The sequence below is a fragment of the Ambystoma mexicanum genome, chromosome 4p (genome assembly GCF_040938575.1).
Source record: "Ambystoma mexicanum isolate Mex_15411 chromosome 4p, UKY_AmexF1_1, whole genome shotgun sequence".
NCBI lineage: Eukaryota > Metazoa > Chordata > Amphibia > Caudata > Ambystomatidae > Ambystoma > Ambystoma mexicanum.
Window position 1 is genome coordinate 300,736,313 of NC_090927.1, and position 27,165 is coordinate 300,763,477.

At 49.7% G+C, this 27,165-nt stretch overlaps 1 protein-coding gene across 7 annotated transcripts in view; it reads left to right on the top strand.

The window, feature by feature from the left end:
• ITSN2 (intersectin 2) overlaps window positions 1-27,165 on the top strand; it is a 2,589,317-nt gene that overhangs the window by 497,904 nt on the left and 2,064,248 nt on the right. For all 7 annotated transcript variants that reach the window (XM_069605851.1, XM_069605856.1, XM_069605854.1 and 4 more), the window contains one exon: window positions 11,368-11,510. In XM_069605851.1, the coding sequence (XP_069461952.1) occupies window positions 11,368-11,510 (143 nt within the window). The remainder of the gene's footprint in view (window positions 1-11,367; window positions 11,511-27,165) is intronic.

The following is a 27,165-nucleotide window of genomic DNA, read 5'->3' on the forward strand; positions in this document are numbered from 1 at the left end:
GGCTCTGTTCTAGGACACCTGGAAGCGTCTTTTTAGCAACCCATGGATCCTAACAGTAGTCCCCACAGGCTTGAGTCTTCCTCTTCCATCCTTTCCTCCCCTCGTCCGATCGGGTCCCTGGCTCCTTTATGGGAGGTCCTGTCGATCTTGGGGATGCAGGTGATAGAACCGGTTCCTCTTATAGACAGGGGCGGCGGGTAATCTTCCAGGATTTGTATGCAGTACCCAAGAAAAACCAGGCTGGACTGAGGGTTGTCCTGGACCTGTAATTTCTAAATCTGTCTTTACCGCTGGAATGCTTCAAGATGATTATTCCCGCACACATAGCCGAGTGTCTGTGTGCAGGGGACTGGATGTGTTCCCTGGACCTCAAGGATGCGTACCTGCATGTTCCCATCTCCCAACCGCATCTGAGGTTTCTGTGGTTCCCGATTATGTCGTCACTTTCAGTATAAGGTGCTGCCCGTCGGCCTGAACTTGGCCCCTCATGTCTTCACAAAGTTGATGAACGCAGTGGCAGACTTTCTATGCTTGGAGGGCCATCATCTGTACCCTTTTTGGACGACTGGCTGGTGAGTGCTGAGTCACCCGAAGGGGTGGTGTACTCGTGCCAGAGATTGGCAGATATCCTTCATCAGCTGGGGTTCTCCCTCAACCAGAGGAAGTCACAGTTGTGCCATCTCAGGAACTGTTCTTCCTAGGCGTGCGTTGGAACACTACCGTTCAGTGGGTTTTCCCTACTGTAAGGAACCCATGATGGCAACAGTAAAGACAGACACAAGTGATCAGAGTTCAAGGGTGTTTATTAAACTGTATATGCAGGTTGGAAAAACGCCTAATCTAAACCTTAGTCTAAGATGGGAGCAAGCTATGACCATCCAATAATAAGGCAGTCCTAGGACCGATACTTAAAAAAAAAAAAAAAAACACTGTTGCCATTTCTTACAACTAAATGCAAAAAGTGTGTGGGATAGTGTTCACAAGAAAGAAAGAAGTGTTCACAAGTGTTAAGTCAGGATGTGGTAGCCGGGGGTCTCACTTCCCCACGTTTTGAGCACGGGACAAGACAGGACACCTGGGCACAGCATACTCTCAAGCTTTCCCAGCACAAGACGACAGTTCCGTTCTCAGCTATCAGGACCTTCAGTGGTTAAGTCTCTTTTCCACAGTCTCTTGCTTCCGAGGACCTGATATGTTCAAAACACCAACAAAAAGTTCCTTTCCGCATGTACTTTGGGCAATGACTTTTCACCCCTGGATCCACCTCTTCTGGGCTCAGATCTACAAAAGGACCTAGCGATATCAAGACCTTCGGTGGTTACGTTTCTTGCTTCTGAGGGCCTGATGGGTTCAACATAATACACAAAAGTTCCTTTCTGATTGCACTTGTGGTGATGATTCTTCACCCCTGGGTCTCCCTCTTCCGGGCTCAGAACCTTTTCGAATGTTAGCCTCCCTCCGTCGGGTTCACTACGGCTTTTAGTCCAAAAGATGTCTCCTTTCTCATTCACAAGTCTTAATGTCTTTTTAAACAATATACTGTGGACATCCCTCTGTCGGGTTCACTCTTGCCAACATTTACTGTTCGTTCTCCTTTGTCACTATGCAGGATTCATCTCCCTTAGCCTTCTAATTACGTGCCGGTCAAAGACTTTCGACTGTACAGAGGATTTTGCTAGACCCCTGTATGACCACTTTGACCTTTTCCTTGCAGCTTTCCCAGGCCTTCTGGTATCGGTAGTTTAAACAATGGGGAATTAACCAGAGTCTCTCAAGTGAGCACCCACGTGGTGCTGGACCCCTATGGAGCTGGTTTTCCCCTTAGGAGTGAACATTTCTTTGTTTTCCCTTAATTTGCCATTAGCAACTTTTATTCAACACAGTTCGGTTTCTTGTTGGTTCTCCCCTCAACTCACCGGCTGTGATGAACCGCTTGGCTTTTCCTGTATCTGGAGTCAAGGACGGTACCTCAGTAGCAAGTGTCTCTCCCTGTCCCGATTATCAGTGTAGGAGGGCTTTGTGTACCGTTGACATATGGTGCAACACACGCTGCCTATTGTTCGCGGTCTCACAATTCCTTTCTTGGAGGCTTTGCGGATCTGGGTCGGAACGGGCAAGGTTGCTTCTCTTCTGGTCGCCCCTTCAGTTCTTGCTGCCTTTCTCTTCCTCTTGAATTGCCATACTGGGATAGCTGTTTCGTCGTGCAGTCTGCCCTGCTCGTAGTGTGCTCTCGTGCTCAACCTTTTATCCCTGTGGGGAGGGGAAAGGGCTGTCGGGTGTGTGTGGTTCTGGTCAATTGCCTGACTTTGCCTGACCCTTGTGTTGGGACATGTCAGGTAAACGGCGCTGGTATTAGTACTTTGTCTTTCATGTTGTACGAAAGTGTTTGTGTCTGAAAAGGGGGTGGGGGTAGAGTTTCTGAGTATCCTACGTGGTAGGATGGGGAAAAGGTGTTCGAAGAAGGGGGATACCGCGTCTCACCCATCGGTGTCCCACTTCCACTCCTCCAGGACCCTCCATCCAGGTGATCCTCCCACACTGATCCACCCCCAGGAACTGGATCCAATGGCGATGGCCGTGTCCTGGCCACCTGGATGACAGATCCCCAGGGACTAGTAAGTGAGACACCTTTGGGTTTCTCACACTACACCAGAGAGGCTTCTGTCCCTCCACAAGGCAGTGGGGAACTTTCTGGCCGACACAGCCACCTCGGCATGGTGGTTATGATATGATATGTTATTTATAACACGCTTAATACCCAGAGGTTTCTAAGCGCGGACCCGGGGAACGAACCTGTGTTTCGGGTCGTCTTTCTCCCCTGAGCTATCCACCCGAGACTCACTGTCTGGGCCTGATGGCCTCCTGCGTGCTCCCTGTACAGCACGCTCGCCTCAAGATGCGGTGCCCCCTCCAGCTCCACCTGGCAGCCAATTGGGATCAGGAGATGGGTTCTCAGTCGGACATGGCCCCAATACCACTGTTCCTACTGCCTGACTTCGCTGGTGGATAGCAATGTTTCAGTGGGAGCCCCTTTCACCCGACCGGAGCCTACCGTGGTAGTGACGATAGACTCCTTCCTTTCGGGCTGGGGGGCTACGGGATTCATGGAGCATGGTCCAGGATGGAAGCCCTCCTGCATATCAATATGCTTAAGCTCAGGGCAGTGGGCCTGGCCCTCAGGGCCTTTTTTCCCCCCTCATCAGGGACAAGTCACTTGTGGTCCAGACGAACAATTCTACTACGATGTTTTACCTGAACAAACAGGATGGCACCCGTCCCCTTCCCCCTCCTCTGCATGGAGGTGGTATTGATCTGGGAATGGGCTCTGACGGAGTGGATTTGTATTAGAGCAGTCCACCTCCTGGGGGACAGCAATGCAGAAGTGCTCCAGCTGAGCCGCTTGGGGTACAACACCTATGAGTGGGAGTTGAACAACAACTCTTTGTTGCCCCTGTTCCAGCGTTGGGGGTTTGTAGACCTGGATTTGTACGCATCCTCTCTAAATTCCAAGTGCCCCCAGTTTGCCTCATGGGCAGGGCTGGGTCGAGGGTCTCTGGGAGATGCCTTCAAGATCTGTTGGCACGGCCGCCGGTGATATGCATTCACACCCACCCCTCTGCAAGTTCCGGGCTTCGGTGGACTACAACCTCATTCTGATTGCCCCCCACTGGCCTTCGAGACCCTGGTTTTCGGGTCTGCTGCAGTTGTGCTCCCAGGGTCCCGTCAGCTTTCCGAACTCCAGCAGGGGATACCTGACGCAGCAGGGCGGGCGGTGGAGCATCCGGACAAGGCCAAGCTGGCACTGGAGGCCTGGTTGCTGACCAGCTGAGGCTTTAGCATGCTCAGTTCTCGGATGACAACTGGGACATTATTCAGCAGGCCAGGAGGCCCTTGACTCGGTCTCAGTATTAGAGTAAATGGACTAGGTTCTGCCGTTGGGCTCGTGACGAGGGTCTGGACCCTGTCCCCCTGTATGACCTAGTGACCTTTTCAGCACTCCTGGCTCATTTTGGACTTCAGATGGATACTTGCTGCACTTATTTGGTGGCCATTGGGGTTTACAAGAATTCCCCTGAGCATGTGTTTTTCTGCTGCCAACCCAGTGATTAAAGCCCACCTTAAGGGGTTGTCTGGGCTGTTTCCGCCAGTGAATAGGCCGCTCCCGGTCTGGGACCTCAATGTGGTTCTGGCCTCTGTGTTACCTCCACTTGGTGACACTAACACTAAAGACGGTTTTACTGCTGGCTCTCACCTCTGTGTGCAGGGTTAGTGAGCTGCAGGCATTGTCCTTGTATGAGCCCTCATGACGACAAGGTCATCTTGCACACTATACTTTTCCCACGGCGGCCTCTCCATTTCATCTGAATCAGGAGATCTGCCTGCCGGTGTTCTTCCCGAACCCCCAGTCAGAGGCAGACAGTGCCATGTATTACTTGGACCTCAAGAGGGTCCTCAAGTTTTATCTCTCTCGGATGAAATCTTCAGGAAGTCTGAGGCATTGTTTGTGATTTTTGGGGGCTCCTCCCCAGCTTCCAAGGCTTCCATTGCCCGTTGGATGGGCCAGGCCATTTCAGCGGTGTACACGCCATGGGCCGACCTGTTCTGAGGGGATTCATGCCCATGCGGTCAGAGCCAAGGACACGGCCGTCGCGTTTCAGAGACCTGCTTCTTGGGATGTCATCATCAAGGCAGCTACTAGGGTCACTCCGTCAGCCTTCCATAAGCACTAATCACTGGACACCAGCTCCAAATGTGATGCTGAGTTTGGTCAGGTGGTTCTGAAGAACCTTTTTGCTTCGTCCTAGATATCAGACAGGTCATCACAGCTCCACCCTATCTTCTTCGGTCCAATCGCCCACAAGGATGGAGGAAAGGGGACAGGATTTATGAGTAATTAAAGTTAATCCCTCTGGTGACTAGAGTACTCGTAGTCCTTAGTCCCCTTTCAGCCATAAGTCCCACCTGCCTTCCCCCTGCTAGAATGCCAATGGTTAATATGTAATTAGATGTAGCCAGGTATCTAAGCGTCTGATGTGTTCAAAGGGGATTGAGGTGAGGTCACGGTCTCGGCGTGGCATTTCCGTGCCCAAGGACATGACCCTGTGCATTATACTCAATTTAAAAGGGTAACAAAATGTTTTGCTGCCAAAGGTTCCGGTACGTCCACAAGTTTGGGTACGCCCTCATGTTGGGGTACGCCCTCGAGGATGGAGGAAAGGGGACCTAGGACTATGAGTACTCTAGTTGCTGCAGAGATACACTTAAATTATTTTCCTAAGTCCTGCTGTCTGCCATTTTGTATTTTAGGGCCTCCTTTGTTTAAGGCGATCACGATGTAGCTTTAAAATGGCAGTTCTGCCCATGTGGGCTCTTTGTCACCAACACACCCTGAGCCCATTGAAGCACACCACCACACCTTTGGGACACTGGAAGGTCCAAACAGGTACCCTAGCACGATACGTGATGCCCCTGGAAAGAAACCTCCACCCGCACACTCGCATCAACCCCCACGCTCTAGGATGCCATGTGTGGGTAATGAATGGAATCCTGACAATATGGCAGAGCATATACCTCTGGGTTCATACATAGCACTGAAACCACCACTATGTAAATCTATAACGAGTTCTTAAAGAAGAGGAATGAACATTTGAATACATAAAGACCCTATAAAATAACTATTTAAGAGCAAGCTATATAATTAAAAAAAGTAAAAGTGGAATTTGAGAAAAATTTATATGGAAAGTGGAATCACAATGATTAGCAACCTGCTTTATGGACATAATTGAAGAACTGTATGCAGTGAATTTTGTTTGTATTTTTAACACCTTTTTCTATCTACTGTTTTTATGATTATATTGCAACGGTTTTGTATAAGCAATTGTATAAGCAATGAATACAATAAAGTATACTGTTGGGCATGAAACAAATCTGTAAAGTTAAATAAGACTACAAAAAAACAGTTTACATTAGAAATGTGCAAATAGGCCTAAAATAACAAAGGCAAAACATGTCAAGCTACACTGTATGTTGAACAGGGTATATATATATATATACATCAGAGATGAACTGCAGCAAGGGACCAACAGACAGTTGACAACCAAGACTAATAGTTATGTAGACAAGGACATACCTCATCCGGTGGTTACATATGTGGTTCAAATTTTTCCATTCATCACCATTTGGTTTTTTCACCAAGTAATGCTAAGTGGTAACCCTATGCCGAACATAGGTCCCAAGCTTGATGTCTTCAGCGGTTTTATTATTTACTTGCTTTTTTTTCATTCTAGAGCAGTGCTTTGCAAACTTTTGGCACACTTGAAGACTCATAATTTTAGATAATTTCCTGCAACGGTTTTGATCAACCTTTGCATTTCTTTCCCGGTTTCTCTCAGGATTTAGGGTTTAAACAATCTAGTTTTAAAGTTCCATTCAATTCGGTATTTAGTAAGCATTGTTTTGTGTAGTTTTACAATTTCCATTTAGTTCAGTATTCAAAAACATTTTAGGAGCGCTCGGGCGTTCATGCGTCTTCCCTGGACACTCACCAATCTGGTTTCAGAAAGGCCCATGGTACAGAATCTAGCCTTTTAGAGCTCAAAACTAACATAATGCAAACTATGGCAGAAGGCAAATTCACGATGCTTATGCTGTTGGATCTCTCTGCCGCATTTGATTTTGTAGATCACGCTATACTGGCATAGAGATTACGGACATCTGCGCATTTCTCCAAACCAGCAATGGAGTGGGTTAAATCTTTCCTTGTGGAGCATAGAGCCAGGGTCTTTTCTGATAACGCGATGACTGAGGATTTTACTGTCTAATGCGTGGTCCTCCAGGGCTCATGCGTGGCACCCACCCTTTTTAACATCTTTATGATCCCATTATTTGAACAACTGGATAAACTTGTTGTGTTGTACGCAAACTATGCGGATGACAGTGTCTTGTGCCCGCGAGTGGTCTTGTCTCGCTAAATGTAATTTACGACATTTTCCAATCATGGATGCAAGTGAATAAGCTGGCCCTAAATAGTTCTAAGACCGAATTTATGATTTTGGGAACTGCAAAGCAGTTGAAGAAGCTTAATGCTAATTTTTAATCTTTTAAAATTGCTGCTATTAAGAGCCAGACTATAAGGTCACAACACTGGGTGTGATCTTGGATCAGGATTTACCATGAAAAAGCATGTTAATTATCTTGTCTCCACTACATGCTATCATCTTAAGCTTTTAGCTCGGCGGCGGTCGTTTCTGTCTCCAGTAAATTGCGCTGCAGTGGCTCATGTTATTATCAGAGCCAAGACTGATTATTGTTCTAGTTTACTGCTTGGGATTTCCAAGCAGGAGTTGACCCGGTTGCAGGTGATCCAAAATAATGCTGTGTGCATTGTGGCAGGGTTGCAAAAGAGAGATCATGTTAAAAAAGCTAGAAGAGCATTATATTGGCTCCCTATTCATAGCGGTATCAATTATCGCGTGATGTGGATTATGTATAATTGTATCTCAGGGCAGACCCCTAGTTATTTGGCCAGCTGTATCTCGCGCCTTTTGGCACGCAGAGCACTGAGGTCAAATAATACTGGTTTACTAGAGACTCTGAGAGCACATTTGTCTCATGTGCTGCATAGATCGTTTCCACATGCTGCTCCATGGCTGTGGAACCTACTGCCGCTAGAACTGAGGTTATGTATCAACTTACATCTTTTCAAGAGCCGATTGAAAACCCATTTGTTTGAGTAAACACCTTATCTTTCCGTTTTCTGCTTTTCACTGATATTCTTTGTTGTGTGTTGTTGTGTCCTGTTGGTGCTACCATGCCTTCGGGCTCCACCTTAGTGTGTTACAAATAATATAAATAAATAAAATACAAAACTTGCTTAACGGTCAAACACTCCTTTAGTTTTCCCCTCTAGGGACAAGGTCGAATATCCAAGGGAGATGCGGTATAATAACCCTCACCCACATCCTATACACCTCACCACCTGGTAAATCCCAGTAATATACCTAACCAACCTATTTACTTATGTAGGTCTAGAGACTTGACTTCTTGTTAGACGAGGAAGAACATGGACTTCCCAAGGGTGAGCAACAGTAGAAGTACTGGGACGAGGCAGAGGCATGGAGAAAAACAGATCGAAGGACCAAAGACACCGACAACAGACTTAACAAAAATATTGCAAACCTTTGCCAACCAACCGATATAAAAATAGACGAATGACTCTGTGAAGAGCCAGCCAATCATCAGGAGAGGCAGTCCAGCTCGGGAAGTTCGATGAGAGGACGCCAAGGCAGCCGCAAGCAATTTGTTCCCAAAGCCCGGAGGCTGGAGAGGGGAACCCTTGTCCCATTGGGCATGGAGCATATCCAAGGCGGAGCTGGAGGCTAAAGGGCGGCAGTGTGACTCAAAGTGGGTGGACCAGGAATCCACACAACATCGCCATGGCTGCCAACAGTATCCTGCAGCAGAGATCACCTGGAGTAGAGAAGCGCAGTGGTAACCAGGACCCGCTCCCCATAGGTATCCGGTAAAGAGCTCCCGGGAAACGGGTAAAGGGAGAGAAAGCAAGTCTGGATGGGGACCAGGTGTGAGAGCCATAGTTAAGAGTGAGAAAGAGTGCAACAGGAATAGTCTCCCTTGGCACAGTGGTTGGTTGCAGACCACTCCCAAAGTAGAGTGCAAGAGAGCACATTGGAAGTTCTTTTCTTCATGGAAGTACCTGAAAGGAGAGTGAACCAGGTCTGCCAAAAACAAACCATAGAGAAGTACGCGCCAGGAAACCAACCCCCAAAAGGAAGGTTATAAACCCCTTTTCGCATTGCAATACTTAACAGGAGAGTACACCAGGTGAAAGAAGAGAAGCCAGGATCGAGGAACCTTCTCAAAACTGGGTCTTTGCTTGCTAGGAAAGGCCAGGGGAAGGGTTTAATTCCCCCTGGTGGTGTGAAATGTTAAATGGAGCCTAAGAGATTCCAGGGGAAGGGAGGCATTCCCTCTGGTGTTAAGAAAACTAACGAGGGCCAGGCGAAAGGTGTCCTTCTCCTGGCAAACCAACCCACAAGGAGGATAAAATCGGCAATCCAGGGGAAGGGAGTACTTCCACTCGTGATATGAAGTATTGGAACTTTGTGACCCAAAGTGTTGGAAGATCTGAATCCTTTTTGTTTGTTGAACTACTGGAAGCCGGGCAAGGGAGCCATTCCCCCTGCTGGAGAACTTTCAGCCAGAACTTTACCGCCTACTCCAGGAGGAGGAAGTAATTCTCCTGGAACAAGAACTTTCTTACAACTGTTTAGTTACTCACGTAAGGGACAAAGATGGGGACATTTTGACATAGGATGGTGGACTCATTTCAGTTAATAAGACATCCTGACAGGCCCATTAGCATTTTAGTTGAGGCAGGGAAACCCTTCATAGATATAGGGAGAGGTAAGTTATTTCTTTCCTTTCCTTTGAAATAAAAAGGTTTATCAAAATCACCATGCCACCTGTGTGCCAGTCTCCTCCTTATGTAACCTTACGCATTATAATTTTATCACAACTCTGGAGACGAGGGAGATCACTCCGGTGGCTTTCTTTCCATTCAATACTCTAGATACAACTACTGAGACTATGCCGATTACTCCCTATGCCTTCTTTATATTCAGTACTGTTCCCCAATCACCTACCAAGTCTCCTGTGATTCCCGTTAACTCTTCTCTGTTGGGGTCATGTCACTGGTTCTTCCAACGGTGTTGGGTCGCTGCATTCCTGCTGAACGTTATCCTTGCTTCTATTTCCGCTATCCGCTGCCGTGCTTTGACTCCACTGAGTTTCCGGGCAGGTGTGTCAGTGCAGTTAATGGATCGCTCGGTCCACCTCTGCAAGGTCACTCCACAGTCAGTCGGTTCCCAGCTTCCATTCAGGCCTGCTCTGCGTTGGCCTGCAAAGGACTCCTGCAACCTGCTGCTGGCGTCTTCCTGACTGGAGGTTTGCTTCCCTGACATAGCTTCTTGCTTCCAGGCTCGAACTTCCTGGGTCTGCCAGGCCTTACGCCTGCTTCGCCTCTCATTGAGTCCTTTCTGCATTTTAATTTCATACAGCTGATCCTCCCCAGCGGAGTGTCCTAGTCCTTTGTTTGTGTCCATTGTGTAGTCTTCATGCCTCCTCTGGACCACCTCTTCCCAGTATCTTCAGTAGTTGGCAAAGGAGTAGTTTGTATAACTCCATCAATCATCTTCTTCACAGTACTCTTGAAAGATGACTTGAGAGCAGACCGCATGCCTATTTTAGTCTTGCTGGTCCTGGTGGTATCAAAATTTACAGGAGGAAAGGAAGGAGTTTTGCAATAACGGAATAGTGATTTGGCCTATGAGGGAATCACTCTCTATGAGGTCTCGCTTTCTGCCACCCCTAGCAGGAATGGTGTATAGCAGACTCGCCTCCCTAGCCTCACGTGGATGGGCTCACCCCTGGGGAGAAGTGACGTGATCCCATAAATCGTCACAGTTCATATAGATGTAAACTGTAAATGCCCTTTGTAGCACGGTGTTGTGATTGCAAGATGCAGGGATGATCACGACAGACCATTAATTGCACTCACATATCTGTCCAGTTAGGGCAAAGTGCGTTATGAAGATAAGACACAGTACTGAGAACAGATGCTGGCTAATGTAAGAGGAGAGAGATTAGCGGATGGGGAAAGTGAGTGCTGGTAGTTCCTACACATAGAAGGATGGAAATGTGAACATTACGTAAGTAGGGCAATATTTGCTGACAAACATTGGATTTGATGTCGTAAAAACAGCAAATAGATACAGCAGAAAAAGAAATTTTTTCTTCTAATTTATACTTGCATCTAAACAAACCAGAATGTATTTTTAAACGAGCAAAGCTCTCAAACAGTGTTTTTTTGGGCAATGTCAAATACGACAGTTGATCAAAAAGCCAAACTAAAATTCACCAAACCTCCTTGTGGTTAACACTGTTTTTGTTTCTTCTTGTGAAAACTCATCCTGAGCACATTTGTGAGGCCCAAAGATCTTGTCAAAAATTAACGTGGCCACTTTAAATGAAGTCCATTTTAGGTTCCTTTTTTTTGGAAACTTAAAAACTCTTGTGTCTGTCTTTATCCACGTAGTTACCAAAGAGAAAGATGTTTTAAAGCTGTCTAAACCATACTTAATGATGGCCTAAACTGCTGCTAGCTCTGTGCTGAAGAAATGTTCTTTAATGTACAAAGTAAATTGGAACTGGAACAGAAAGAGAAATTAAGCCAAAAAGTTGAGCCATAATTATGGCAAAATGTGACACACAGAGCTCTGCTAATTTAGAACGTAACAGGATAAATAATGTACGATTTTTTGATTAATTAACTTTCTTCTAACGTTTTAGTTCGAATTCATCATCTACCGCATCCTTGACTGGCAGCTCCCCTAAGACTGGGTCCTTGGATTGGGCAGTTCCCCAGTCTTCCCGGTTAAAATATAGGCAAAAGTTTAACAGCCTTGATAAAACCATGAGTGGCTATCTTTCAGGTTAGTAAAACATTTCATTATTCTTCTCATCCATGTTTGTATTTTAATTATATTGTTTGCCTTTTTATATAGTTGAAAATGTATTTCTGGAGCTTGTGGATCTGCTTAGATCACATGCTCTGCATAGTCCGACATCTAGTGGTAGTCGCAGAGTATTAGAAGATTTGTTTTAGAAACTCAAATGGATGCCAACTGGGCGTGTTAGTAATACTATCTCTAGTGTGATGTCTACTGTACCCATGGTCCTTCACGTGTCGAGGTCCCTCAGATTTCCTTCCGCCATTGTGGTCAGTTGCAAGTTGCGGAGTTCCTTTCCAGGCTGATGCCTTTGATTAGTTGAAAGTTTACTAGTAGACTTTTCTTTCTTTCCGTATTGTCTGCTTTTGCTGCACAGCCAACACAATGTTCAAGGGCTTTCTACGGACAATTTAATCGTCGACTACTGAATAGATGACCAGACGCGGCTTACACGGGCCTCTAAGGGCATCGGCCCATACAGTAGGGATAGAGGGGGTTGGTTCTTCATACTGACCTCTTTAGAGAATGCATATTCTGCCATCCCCGTTCCCTTTTTCTTGCCAAACTGCCCTTTTAATAAATAATGGACAAAACTCCCTTAAAATTTTGCCCTACCTGCCGTATTTCTGTGGAAGGACAGTCACTGAGTGTGCAATTAGTGTCTCCCTAGGAATCACCCCGAAAAACTTTGGCATTCCTGCAAACATTTTCGACCTAAAACTCTAAAAGATCGACGCACCAAACGCTGGGCCGCTCACGCAGTGCAGGCCGAGGCCTTCATCGACATGACGAGACTCCAGCGAGGGCAGTATTGGGGTCTTTAGTGACACCGAAGGCAAACGGGGTTCGTCGGGAGCCCCATGTGCGGGCCCCCGACTCGCATACACTTTCGCCTCAAGACAGGCCTCCGAAACCAGACCCCAAGGTCGGTTCGGGCACCGCACACAAAAAGGCTCTCCTTTCAGATGCCGAAGAGCAGTTCGTGAAAGGCACATTGGCGTCTCCCAAACAAACGCCGAAAATGCAGGAATTTATCAAAAACACGTCCGTGCTGCCCTGTTCAAAGCAAAGTCACCAAAAAAGTCAAAATCCTCGATGCCTTTGTCCTCCAAAAGCACCCAGGCTGTGCTTTCTTCCTCCTCAGTAGAAACACTCTCGGGGGCTATGCACCACAAGACCCAGGCTCCCTCCTAACCCACTCCTACCATGCCAGGCTTCCCATCTTCGTGCAACTATACTCCTGAACAATTATTATATATTTTTTCTAAACATGTGTTTAGTAGCATTTTTTTTATAAACCAAACAATCAACGTTGAAAAACAGCGAAACCCAATCCTGCCCTCCCTCCCCTTCCCTCACTCCCCCCTGCCCCACCCTGATCAAGTAGTTGGTAATTCATTCATCCCCCCCACTGCATGACCACACAGGTGAGCTCATATGTCCTTTCAACATTCATTGCATATCCCAGCGGGGTTCCGGCCCTTAATGAACAGTCCCTTTCATGGGTCCGAGTCCTCTGGTGGATCTATAATGCCCAACAGGGTCATTGCTCTGGGACACCATCTCCTATTTTCGACAACGCCCAGAAATGCTAGCAAAGTAGGTTGTATACGAATTGTTCGTTTTACAACTGTTCGAATTACAATTGACCTTTTCACAATTGACCGAATTGTGAAGGTCAATTGTAACAAATATGTGGGGGGAACCCTCCACAACCCCCCACCCAACGCCAAACCCCCCAAAACCCAATATCTATATATATATATATATATATATATATATGTCAATTGTGACCCTTTACATTCGGTCAATTGTTCATTCGAACAATTGTAAACAAACAATTTTGGTAATACCGCAAAGTAGACCAGTCTGTTGCGAACTTCATCTGGGCACTCTGTAATTAGTGGGTGAGCCATTCCATGGACACTACTGACTAAATTTTGGCAATCCACTCGTTCTCCTGAGGGGGCACTTTCGTTTTCCACCTACGGGCGACCACCATTACTGTCAACATCATCATTAAGACATATATTTTGCGAAGAGAAGTTGTAGGAATAGCCTCCAGGGTTTCATACACACAAAGGATGTCCAGACCCCTATTACCTCCTCCCACTTCCCCCAGCACCCGCGTTGTGGCTTGGCGTATATAGCCCCAATATACTTCCAGTTTCGGGCATTCCCACCAAATGTGAGCCCAGGTTGCCACCCCTCCACAGTCCCTCCAGCACAATTCGGAGTGATTCGGGAACAGCCTATGTAATTTAACCGGGGTTAAGTGCCACTGAAACATGAACTTCAGCCAGGTCTCCCGGACCTGTATAGATCTGGTAAGCTTAGGAATCTGACTCCACAATCTCAGCCACTCTTGATCCCCTGTGCCTTTACCCGCGGCCAGTTCCCACTGCTTCATGTAGGGCCGGGTGGGGACATCTTCTCCCTCCTTAATATACTCGTAGATATTAGCCATCAGGCTCTTGTCACTGGAATGGGTATCCAAGTATTTTTCAAAATGGGTCAGGGGACGAGATCCAGCAGTTTTCAGGGTAGGATGTGACAACCAGTGACGCAGTTGCATGTAACCATATCTTTGTCTCTCGTCCAAGTCAAAATCTAGTTTGCAGCGCTCGAAGTCTTTAACCTTCCCATCTACAAACATATCCCTCACCATCCTGCACCCGCCTTGGTACCGCTTCCCAAATGTTAGCGAATCTGTGCCCGGAGTAAATTGAGGGTTTCCCACAGCGGTGTATATGGGGACTGAAGGTGGTAATCTGAGCCTCTTTCACTGCGGTGTCCCAGGCTTGCCCCAGTGTCGAAGTGATTTTACTGGCATACATTTGGGGGGTTCTATCCTCCCTCGGTTTCTATAGGATTCCTTCTAAATGTCCCGCCACCACCGCCCTATCAATCGGCCTTCAAGGTTTGTTTCTGTCGTCCCTCTGCCAGTCTCTAAGTATCCTAATTTACGCAGCAATGTAATAGTTCCTAAAGTATGGTACACCCATACCCCCCAGAGAGGTAAGTGTTTTCATGAGAGTTAGAGACTCTCGGCCGTCTATGATTCCAAATGAAGCGGCAGGTCGCCCTCTGTAGGGACTTGAAGAAGCTACGCGGGATGTCCACCGCCAAAGCTGCAAACAGGTAGAGCAACTGTGGCAATACCGCCATTTTTAAAACATTCACCCGCCCCAGCCACTAGATTGAGAGTGGACCCCAATCTATTAGCTTCGATTTAATTATTTCCAGTAGAGGCGGAAGATTGGCCTGGTATAATCCCTCTAGGGTTTTAGTCAATCGCACTCCCAAATATTTAATGTTGTCTCCTGCCCATCTAAATACGTATGTCTCTCTGATCTGTTGTTCAGTGGATGTAGGGAGACCAAGGCTGAGTATTTCAGACTTATTGGGATTTACACTCAATCTGGCAGCCTGTCCAAACTGGGCAAGTTCCTCGCTAAGTCCCCACAGGGACTGATCGGGAGATGTCAGCGAGAAAAGATGATCATCTGCGAAAGCAGCCACTTTATGCTCCTGCCCCCAAAAGGAATGCCCGATATCGAGGCTGTTCCCCTCACGGCAGACAGGAACGGTTCTAGATGTAAAGCGTATAACAAAGGTGAAGGGGGGCACCCCTGTTTAGGGCCTTGTTCTACTATTACCGGCTCGGATACCTGACCGTTAACTGTCAAACGAAGGGTCGGGGCTTGATAATTGGCCTTAATCCTATCCAAATATTTGGGTCCAAATCCCATCCTTTCCATCGTGGCGAAGAGGAAACTCCACTCCACCCGATCAAAGGCCTTTTCGGCGTCAGTTGTAAGGAGGAGGGCAGGGACCTGCTTCCGATGTGTTTTTTCTATCAGATGGGATATCCTCCGTACAATAGCTGCCGTTTGTCTGCCCTTAATGAATCCCGCCTGATCGGACCCAACTATTCTGGACATGATCAAGTACAGCCTGGCCAGCCTGGCAGCGAGGACCTTAGCATGTATTTTAGCGTCCACGTTTATTAACGCGATCGGACGATAGGATCCACATGTCTCGGGATCTTTCCCCTTCTTGTGAATAAGCATGACCTTCGCTTCCTCCATAGATCTAGGCAGAGTCTTGGTGGGACCCACCTGATTAAACAGTCTTGTCAGGTGCAGAATTAGAAACTCTTTGCAACTTATAGAATTCGGCCACAAAGCCGTCGGGCCCAGGAGACTTGTTTGTTGCTAACGAGGCAATAGCTTTCCTGACCTCGTCTGTTGTTATGTCCTCTTCTAATCTTTCTCTGTCCTCGCTGGTTATCCCCACAAGTGTAATTCGATCTAGGTAGGCCTTTTGCGTCGCCGGATCTGGGTTACCAGAGGAGTACAGATTGGTGTAAAATCTACAAAATTCCCATTGTATTTCGTGGGTTTGCGTAAATATCCGGTCTCCCTCTCCCCTAATTCTTAAAATGGTTTTGTCGTTTTGTTCCTTTTTTAGCATTTTTGCCAACAGGCGGTCAGATCTATTGGTCTTAACATAGTATTTTTGACGCAAGCGTAGGAGATTACGTTCCGCTGCCCTCGTTTGAATGAGATTGATCTGTCCCCTGAGTGCCCGGACCTCCCACTCAGCAGCCCTCGTATGTTTCACAGCCATCTGGGACATTGCCTCTTTAAGCTTACGCCCCAGATTCTCTTCCTCAAGCCTCAGCTCTCGTTCTCTCCTAGCCTTGATCGCTATAATCTTCCCCCGAATCGTGGCCTTGAGGGCATCCCACCAAACCTGGGGCGATGTCTTCCCAGCTGTTATAGGCAACAAACTCCTACAGGCCTTGCTCTATTTCCTTAACCAATACCACATCTCGGAAGAGTGGCGTGGGGTATCGCCATGTCCACTGGGCTATTGGTCCTCGCGGCCTAGCAATAGACAAGGTCATTGGTGCATGGTTTGAGAGTGACATAGCCCCTATATTGATATCTGTTAAGAAGCCCAGTAAAGGGGAGGACAGCCATATATAATCTATGCGGGAGTGGGTTTTGTGCACATAAGAGTAAAATGTATACCCTGGTGTACTGCCCTTGGTTTCCCTCCATGCATCAATTAGGGCTAGCTCTCCCATTTTCCTCCTGAGGTCTCCTGATGGACCCGCCTGCTGTCCCCATGTGACCCTACTCCTGCCTATTGCGGGATTCCATGCCATGTTGAAGTCTCCCGTTAAAATGATGTTACCTCTGGCAAAATTACCAAGACGAGTTAGGGACTTTTGAATAAAGGAGTCTTGGCCGTTATTAGGTGCACATATTGTTGCAATAGTAATAAGTTTGCCCCTGCCCTCCAACTGGATCGCCAGATACCTTCCTTGTTCATCTTTGTGTGTGGATTTAATTTCCATATCTAGCCCGTCCCTCAGTGCTGCTATTACTCACCCTTTCTTACTCGGTTGGGTAGCCTGTAGCAACCTTTTATACCCCCAGATTTTGATTCTGTATGCATCCCTTGAGTGAATATGAGTCTCCTGGAGTGTGGTGATTTGTGGGCACTCCCCGCGGAGGTATCTCAACTTTTTTCCTCTTCAGAGGAGAATTTAAGCCATTGACATTTAAGGACAATATCTTAAGTTGATCCATACTAACCCATTGATTGGATCCTTATAGGAGAACCCTTAATTCTGACAGGGAGGTGACCCCGTACTTCTGATAATTGGATTCGACCTGTGGCTCTGAAGGCCTTCCTTAATTCCCAACCTATGGATCAGCCCACTACCCCCCCCCCCCCCATACCCACCCACCGGGCGGATGTAGCTGGCACCCAGTCCCCCTCTGCAATAAAACCCGAGAGCCAGACCCTAATAATAGCCCGGTTCGTCTCCACGCAGGAACTCCCATTCCAAGCCAGTTTGTCATCTCCTCCCCTTAGCTTCCCGCCCTTTTAGCAGCTCCCGACCCTTCTATAATTGACAAGCACTTCATTTTCTGTAAATGTAAGCCCTCCCCAGGGATATGAACTAATACTAGGTTCGTGCTCAATAGAGAACCTAATTGTCCTTCCTTTCAGAATGATCTCCCCGGCCTGGCTCCCCGGCTTGCTGCAGGGGTGTGAATGTGCGAACCGCCGTTCATCTGCTTTCGTTCCTTCCTTGATTTCCTAGACTCCACCTCTGACCATTCCCAAGGCTTGCAGGGGGCCCCTCGCCCACTCGGCGACACACTAGGCGGCGCTGTATTGTCATCCAGACCTAGAAGTATTAGTCCCTTCTCGCATGTCGTAATTTTGTGATTTTTTTCCCCTGCCATATGAAGTAGAGTGCGAATGGATGGAGCCATCTATATCTGATTTGTTTTTCCCTTAGATTAACCAGAATTGGAGCCATGCGCCGTCTCCTATTCAGAGGGGTTTGGGAGTGATCTTGGAACAACTGAATTTCTACTCCATTGTGGGAGATATGGCCCACCTTTCTGGCTGATTGCAGGACCCTCTCTTTCTGTGAGTAATTATGGAAAGCCACTAGGACGTCTTGCGCTCTAGCTCCCGGTTCCTGGCGTTTCGGCCCGACTCCGTGGATCCTGTCGAATCTGAGCTCGGTGTTCTCTTATTCATCTAGTAGCTCTCCAAAAATTGCCCTCATGGTTTCAGCCAACTCTTGATCCTGAACAGACTCTGGCAAGGATTTAACATGTATATTGGACCACCTGGATCTGTTCTCCAGATCCTCGGCCCTCAGTTCCAGATTATGCGTGGCCGTGGCCAGGGTTTCCAGAAGCTCGTCCACTTTCCTCGCGTCCTCCGACAAATCTTGTATGGCCCTTTCATTCGTATCTACCCTCTCTTCTATTTTATTGAGGACTCTTTTGATCTCCTGCAAACCTTCAGCCAGGTCTTCCCTCAACGCACCCATTTGTTTCTGCCCTGCTTCTGTGATTTTCTCCACTATCTCTTAAGCATTGAGCGGGTGATGGGAAGGTCCTGCGGATCCTGATTAAAATCCATCTCCACTTCCGAGGACACTTCCTTAGGTCCCCGAAGTGTCCACTCGTCCAGATCCCTGGCCCATATCTGGGCAAGAGACCCCTCTTGAATTCTTTTTGCCATCCTGGAGGGGCCCGGAGTGTCGTTATTCTTATTTCTAGACATATCTCTGACGCGGAGTCTCCCTCTGCTGGTTATCAAAGTCCGTGCTACGGAACTGTACTCCACGGGTTCTGGTGTCCCACAGGGCCGCGACCGGGAGAACAAAGTCGCCTCAGTAGCTGACAGCTGGCGGGCGGAGCAGAAGCTTCTTCACTAAATTGGGGATCCTAGGGGGTCAGCACAGCTTAAAATGTAATCATTGGGGTCGCCGTTGAGCTTGGTCTGGGCCCTCCAGACCACCAACACTGGCCACTGTTGGTCCCCCCAAAAGGCCCCTCCAGCTCCCCTTCCAGTATCGCCAATGTCCCAGTCCGTGGGAGTTAGCTTTGATGGAGGGCGCAGGTGTACAAAACGGCTCCTCTTGGGGACTCTTCCTCCCTCCCACCAGCAAAATTCCTGAATGGCGCCGCTGCGGGGCCCAGGGGCACCTCCAGAGGCGCTGCGGGGTCCCCCACCACTCCTGACAGCATGTCCCCCGCAGTCCCCCACTTAATTGAACGCCCAATACAGGGCGGGCACCACGTCTCTCCCGTAAGGATCAACCGCACTGGCTCACCGGCCTCGTTTCACCTCCACCCCACTTTGGGACCTCCAATACATGGAGATCCGTCAGTCCGTCTCGATCTTCACGAGGGTGGGCCTGCTCTGCGCCCCAGCAGACCCCCCCTCGCCTCACAGGAAAGCTCTTCTCGGCGATCCGCCCACCTCACGCTGCACCACCTCCAGGGCCCGGGGTCTGCGCCGTCTCCTGTCCGCCGCGGCGCCGAAGTCCTCCAGACCAACAGAGCAGGTTGCCGGCTTAGGAAGGCACCGCTCCTCTCCTCCACCTACCAGCAAAGCGCGGCCGAGCCCGCCTCAGCCCCCAGTGACAGGGTGAGCCCCATCGCAGCTCTAGTCCGCTTTAAGTGGCGGGCCTGCGCACTCTCCCACAGCCGCCGTACTACGGCAGCAGCTCCGAGGGCTGACGCTGAAATTCCTCCTTCAACGGCTTTTCCAGGGCGGACGTAGGGGCTCCTCTGGCTCCCGCTCTCCCGCACCCCCGCAACGGATCCCGGGGAGGGCAATTACTCAGTTTCGAGTGCTTTACAGTGCTGGGCTACAGATTCGGGACGGGAGCTCCGGGCAGTGCGTCTTCCCCTTCACGCCGCCATCTTGGAACCCCAACAATTTCTAATAACATTTTTAAAAGGATGTAATGTTTTGTGGACTTTATGGACAGGCATCCAGAACAACTAACGTCTCTTAGAAGGGGCGTGGCTAACCGCCATGTAGGAAGGACGTGTTCGGCGCAGCTCCGCTCGATACGATTATGGATCCGCCACCAACTACCGCTTAAACTTGACTGCAGCCACTTGAAAACAGAATATAGGTCGTGTGAAGGAGTGTTCCGCCTGTTGACGAAGTTTGGGAGCCTCACGACCCTCTGAGGGCCCGCACCATCAAAAAGAAACGGAACGTCGTACGAGGACAGAAAATGGCGGCCATGACGATGCCCAGCCTGACGCTGTAGCGGAGCCCTGTGACCGACCGGGAGGAACCCGCAAGGGGCCAGCCTTTATGGAACTCGATCTGAAGTGGCAGAGATTGCCTAAGCTGAGACCTGTGCTCCTGTGTCCCGAAGAAGAGCAGCGAGGAGACGGAGGGGGGAGCGCCTGATGCGGCCTTAACTACACCCTCACCGGGCCCTGCTGAGCGGCCCACTGGTGCAGCCCGGCGGGCGGCCGACGCACAACCCCCCCCACGAAGCATCCCCAGCACGGCGCCATCGGACACAGACTGTGTAGTGCCTGCCGAGGCCTGACGGACCACGAAGATAGGACATGACCACTAAGGGCGCCCGAAGCAGACACCGCCAAACTACCATGGAGTCCTTCGCGGCCGCTGGAGCGATCGGACCCGCGGAGGCTTCTGCCCCTGTGGAGGTGCCGGGCGCCGCGAGACCCGAGCCAGCTAACTCCCAACTGCTAGAGGCCATCAAGACACTCCAGAAAACTATGGAGGACAAGATTGATGCGGTTGCGATCGACCTGAATTTACTGAGGCAGGATGTGCGCTCTATCACCGGCAGAACGGACGCTCTCGAGATCCAAGTCCGAGACAATACCGATGCCAAAACTCAACTTTTAAAGGATGTAGACATTTTGGCGCAGAAAGTGAAGAACCTAGAGGACAGGGCTGAGGAGGCCGAAGGAAGGGCCCGCAGAAACAATATCAGAATTATCGGCCTGCCCGAGGGCATCGAGGGCAACGACCCTACCAACTACGTCGAGAACCTGCTCATACAGGAAATTGGGGCCGGGAAACTGTCGCAGGGCTTCACTATTGAAAGAGCCCATCGCTCCTTAGCCAGGAGGCCCCCACCGGGGACCCCACCAAGACCCATAATAGCCAAAGTCCTCAACTATAGGGACAGGGAATCCATTTTGGCCTTCACCAGGATGGGCGGATCCATACAGAGGGACGCCGCAAAGATAGCAATCTACCCTGACTACACCCTGCAGGTTCAAAGGAGCAGGGCCCAGTTCCACCACACCAAGGCGAGACTCAAGGAAGCAGGCCTGCGCTATCTACTCCTCTACCCGGCTAGACTCAAGGTCCTGCGCAACAACAAGGCCCACTTGTTTGATAACCCAGCAGAGGCCTGCGAATGGATGGACAGAGAACAGATCCCGGACATCGAACGGAAGCAGCGCGGGCCCTAGCCGCCCGCAACATAGGAACTTCTCCACTCATTGACTGCAGTCGCCGATTGTACATTCATATGACAATAGTCGTGGCGACACTGATGGAACCGGAGCCGCGCCGGTCGTGGCGCACCTCCTGACAACACCTTCGGAGGCAGCCCCCTTCCTAACCCCAGGATACTTTGGGTGAGTTCACCCGCCCGTAGGGCACCGGAAGACCCTGGTCTGATGGGGCAGAAACGGGGATGTCAGAGCAAGGGCAACCTCGCTAGACGTGTTATGTTTGAAGTTGTGTTTTTTGTTAAGTTAGACGTTGTTGTTTGTGGGGGTTCGAACCCCAAGTTGGGATTGCAGTTTGAATTGGACACAAACCGGACCGGGACCAAGCGCAGCAGAATTGCAACCAGGACGACCAGGTTCGTCAAACCCCTCAACCTCACGCTTCCCACAGCCGCACGACCACACACAGACCATGGCTGAGAGGATCAGAGTCATGTCCTGGAACGTCAGGGGGCTAAACAGCTATATCAAACAGCGACGCATCCACGCCTACATGAAACGCCACAGGGTCGGAATCGCCCTCCTTCAGGAGACCCACTTATGTGGCCCTAAGCTTGCAGCGTTGGCCAAGGTCTGGCGGGGCACCCTAGTGGGCTCCCCCTACTCCACCTACGCCAGAGGCGTCTTGATATGGATCGCCCCCTCTGTCCCAGTCAAGCTGACCCACACCAAAACGGACAATGAAGGTAGGATGGCCCTGGTTCAGGGCACCATAGAGGGGAGGGACGTCCGCCTGATTTGCACCTATGCCCCGAATCATGATGCCACTGTTTTCTTTCGCTCGCTGTACGCTCGGCTGACCCCGAGTGATGAATGCATAACGATATGGGGAGGTGACAATAACTGTACCCTGAACCCTTGCATAGACAGGTCGGATGGTAAACACGGGGACCCCTCCCCACCCGCCAAGATATTGAACGCCCTCACGCAGCAATATGCCCTGAAAGACCTGTGGAGAGTGCAAAACCCCGAAACCAGAGGCTACTCCTTTTACTCCCCCCCACATAAGGTCCATACCAGGATAGACTGCCTGTTCATTAGCGAAGAGCATGTGGCGGGATTTGAGGACACGCAGTACCTAGCCAGGGTACTTTCAGACCATTCCCCTTTGATGACCTCGTGGGTGACCACGACGCCCAGGCCCCCCATCCCCACGTGGAAATTGAGAAGCGAAGCGCTGTTGGACAAAGCCTTCAGCGAACAAATCAGGGAGGGTTCCACACATTACTGGCAGACCAACATTGATAGCGTCAGATACTTAGGCACAGCCTGGGAAGCCTACAAGGTGGTAACTAGGGGGGAAATGATAGCCGCGGCTGGAGGGGCCCTAAAATCCGTCACGTCCCTGCTAGCGCACGCTGAGACTGAACTCCAAGATCTCGAAGCCACCCCGTCCCCTGATCCCGCCCACTTGCAAAAGATGATTGATCTTAAACAAACATGCCTAACACACTGGGAGACGCTGGGGAAGTTGAGCTATACTAAATTCACGGAGAGGAATCATGCCCTGGGCGATAAACCCGGGAAGCTTCTTGCATGGCTTTATAAACGAGAAACCCCCAGATACCCCATTTGCTCCATTCGTAATACAGACGGCCTGACCCTCCACACGCAAGTGGGTATCAATGCAGCGTTCAAACAATATTACCAAACCCTTTACTCCGATCCAGCCCCGCCCCCTGACCACGCGATCGAGGACGCCCTAGACGCCATCTGGCTCCCATGCCTGGAGGACCACTTGGCAGATCCCCTCGGAGCCCCCGTCACCCCCGACGAGGTCACAGCCACCATTAGGTCATTGCCCTCGGGTAAAACGCCGGGACCGGACGGTCTCCCGAGCGAATTTTATAAGGCCTATGAGGATATACTGGCCCCCCTGTTGTCCAAAGTATATAACGAGGCGTATGACATAGGCCACCTCCCCGACACCATGATTGAAGCCACCATCATCCCCCTACTTAAGCCCGACAAGGACAGCTCTGACTGCGGCTCATACCGCCCACTATCCATGTTGAATGTAGACAACAAAATCCTCACCGCATTACTGGCCAGAAGGCTTCGTGCAGCCGTCCCATACCTCATACACCAGGATCAGACGGGCTACATGCAGGGTCGCTCTATGTCCGAGAACCTGCGAAGGCTGCACCACGTGATACACAGCACAAACGGCATGCCCGGTAAATATGCAGTTGTGTCCCTCGACGCCTCTAAAGCCTTTGATTCGGTCCGATGGACATGGCTTTATGCCACCTTAGCAAAGATGGGGATCGGAACGGCTTTTTTGAACTGGGTAAAACTCATTTACACCAACCCCACCGCCAGAGTGCGTACCAACAACACTTTTTCTGAAAAATGGAGCCTGGCCAGGGGCACTCGACAAGGGTGCCCCCTATCCCCTCTACTTTACATCTTAGCGATTGAACCAGTGGCAGCATACCTTAGGCAGGAATACGGTGACGGGGGAATAACGATAAATGGTGTGAACCACCTTGTCTCCATGTATGCGGATGACATGCTCCTCTACCTGAGGGATCCCGAACACCTTCTCCCCTACATCCTGGAAACCCTAGACGGGTTCCACAGATGTACAGGGGTCCAGATTAACCACAGCAAGTCTTGCTTATTCCCCCTGGCTGCACTTAGTGGAACCAAGGAAGAACACCTCCCCCCTTTGGCCCTTAAATGGGAACCCACTACGTTCAAATATCTGGGCGTCGTGATCCACCGGGACCCTGAGACCGAACATGTTCTGAACACGGGCAGGGCTAAGGAGGGACTGGCTAAATCAATCGACCTATGGTGCAAACTGCCCCTTTCGATGGCTGGTAGGGCGGGACTCCTTAAAATGGTAGCACTCCCCCGTCTCCTACACTTCTTCACCAACGTCCCCTACAACATCCCCCAGCGTTTTTTCAAAGACCTGGCCATGCTATGTAGGAAACTCTTATGGCGGGAGGGGAGGCACAGAGTTGCCCTAGACATTACTCAAAGACCGTACGAGAGGGGAGGCCTGAACACACCTAACTTTGAGCTCTACTACATAGCGGCCCAGCTTAAGCACGTGATCCAGTGGATGGCTGATGATGCCATGACGGACACACGCCTATTGCAGCCCCCAGACGCACCATGGCTGCTCAGGGACCTCCTCTGGATCGGACCAATGCCCAAAACGCTGGACGCGCACCTCATCCGCCTAGGCACCCAAATTTGGAGTCGGGCCTGCAAGTTGGTCAAGCTGTCCGACCCTTACTCCCCACAGATCCCTATAGCCGCCATCATGTTCACTAGGCCGGAAGACCGGAGGGCGATCCGGAATATATGGGAGCCCTCTGGCGTCGCCACTCTGGGCGATCTGGTGGATGACCAGGGCATCCACACATTTCCCGAGCTGCACGAATTGACTGGGGTCCCACTGGGTCAGTTCCTTCTATACGGGGCGGTGCTGGACAGACTTAGGAGGCGATGGCCGGATGCAGAATCCCAATGCGCCGGACACGAGGCCATAGAGAACCTGATAGGTGTGGCAGAAGGGGGACACGAAACCTCTAGGCTTTATGAGATCCTAATTGACAACACCACACATAGCGAACTCACGTGCAAGAGCAAATGGGAGGCCGAGCTGAACACACTATTTGGCGACACGGAGTGGGAAACAATAACACACTATCACAAAAAGGTCTCTAGGAATGCCCGATTTCAACTTATCCAATTTTACATCATCCATAGGGCCTACCTTACCCCAGCTGTCATCTCGAGATTCAATGGCGCTGGTGTGGTGCGGTGCCCCAAGTGCCAAGAACCTGCGGCCTCCCTGACCCACATGTTTTGGGCCTGCCCGAACATACGAACCTTCTGGTCGCAAATTCAGACCAAGGTAGCAGAGGAGGACATAACGCTAGACGTGCAATCCCCCAAGGCATGTCTATTGGGCTCGTACCCACGAGGGAAAAAAAACAAATCTCTCAACAGGCTCAAAGATTTGATGTACATCCTCGCTAAAAGGCGCATCGCAATGGCCTGGAAGTGTCCCAGAGCCCCTAAACTTGTAACATGGTGGGAGGACCTTCGCAGATGGACTGTGGCTGAAACCGGGGCCTGGGAGCTGGCGCAAAGACAGCAAAAAATAAATGACTCGGAGGACCTCCTGCAGTGGATTGCCCTCACGACGGCCCTGTTCAGTCCTAAGGAAGCCAGCACCTCTGGTGAGGACCCGGACAGCCCGGGCTCACCCTAATGCCAGCAGCAGACTGCGTAACCCCGGTCCGGGTTCACTTGGGGAGGGAGGGAATGGGAATTATTGCGGATATTTAATTGAATGTCGTGTTGATGATACTGGTTGTATGTTTCTTGAAAAAAACAATAAAAATATATTTTAAAAAAAAAAAAAAAACTAACGTCTCTTAGAGATGCCTCACAGCCAGGGGCCTCAACACAACAACCCCCTGCCAAAGAACCTTGTCTTGAGCCACAGCCTAGCACCCCTGCTCTAGGCACCCTGGCCTCCACCTACCAAGACCCATCTCTGGACATGTACAATGAGGATCTCACAGGGTCTCAAGACCTTGGCTCTCAAGGGGATCTTTATAGTCTGGATCAATTCTATGATGATGACAATATCCAAGTCATACAGTGGCAAGACCACCAAGACCAGCTGGTAGCAGATTCTCCTGTTGATAACCAACTACAATATATTTAACTGCTGTTGAAGTCTGCACAACATTTTAATATTGACACTCAAGAGGCACAAGTCGACAAGGACTTTGTGGAGGATATTCTGGGAGACAGAAAGTGAGCCACTCAGTTTATTCCACTTCTACACTCTGTTTAAAGACTTATACAACCCTCCCTACTTGCGCCTAGTGGCACAAGGGCAGTTAATCCCAGAATAGAGAAACTATTAAGGCCAGCACTCACTGGCCCTCTGTATATTAGGGTTCAACTAAAACCTGATTCACTGGTGGTCTCCACTACCAGAAAGAGGGCGGGCACTCCCCTGGCATCGGCTGGGGCCCCACCAGACCAGGAAATCAGGAAAATCTATACATTCAGGAGAAAAGTTACCTCCTCAGTGGTATACTGAGCCAGAATCGCAAAAAACACTATGCTTCTAGCTAGTTACGGCTGCCACAAATAGGATGACCTGGAACGTCAAATTGAAGCTGTCCCAGAACTCCTAAAGTCGCAGTTGTTAAGTACTATTGCAGTGGGCAAGATGGTATCAAATCGCATCCTCAAAAATAATCTAAATGCAGCAGAGAATGCAGGACGCATCACTGCAGAAGGCACGCTGATCAAGAGCCACGCCTTGCTCAGGCAGTCTGGTTTTAAGTTGGAGACTCGGGTCACCCTCCTTAACATGCTGGTGGAACCTAATGTACTTTTCAGTAAGGCTGTCGGAAGATACCCTCGGGAGTGCGAAGGAGGAATATGACACTCTTAAATCCCATGGTCACTTGACAAACAAGCGCTACCTACAACGGGGCTCCTCAAACTCAAGAAGTTTTTGGGGTGAGGGTGCTCAACGCTCATCTGGCTATACTCAGGAAAGACCGTCTTCATCTTGAGGCCCATCGCAAGGACAAACTTCCTCTTCCAATTTTCAAAGAGGAAATAAAAGGACGCGAGGAAGAGGCAGAACCTCACCCGGGAGAGGCTTCACCCTTCCCAAACAATGATGCTCCGCTACCGGTCCCTCCCATGCCACTCCAGTAGGAGGCTGAATTTCACACTTCACACACACATGGGAGGGGATAACGTCAGAAAAATCGCTGTTGTACACCGTGGCAGAT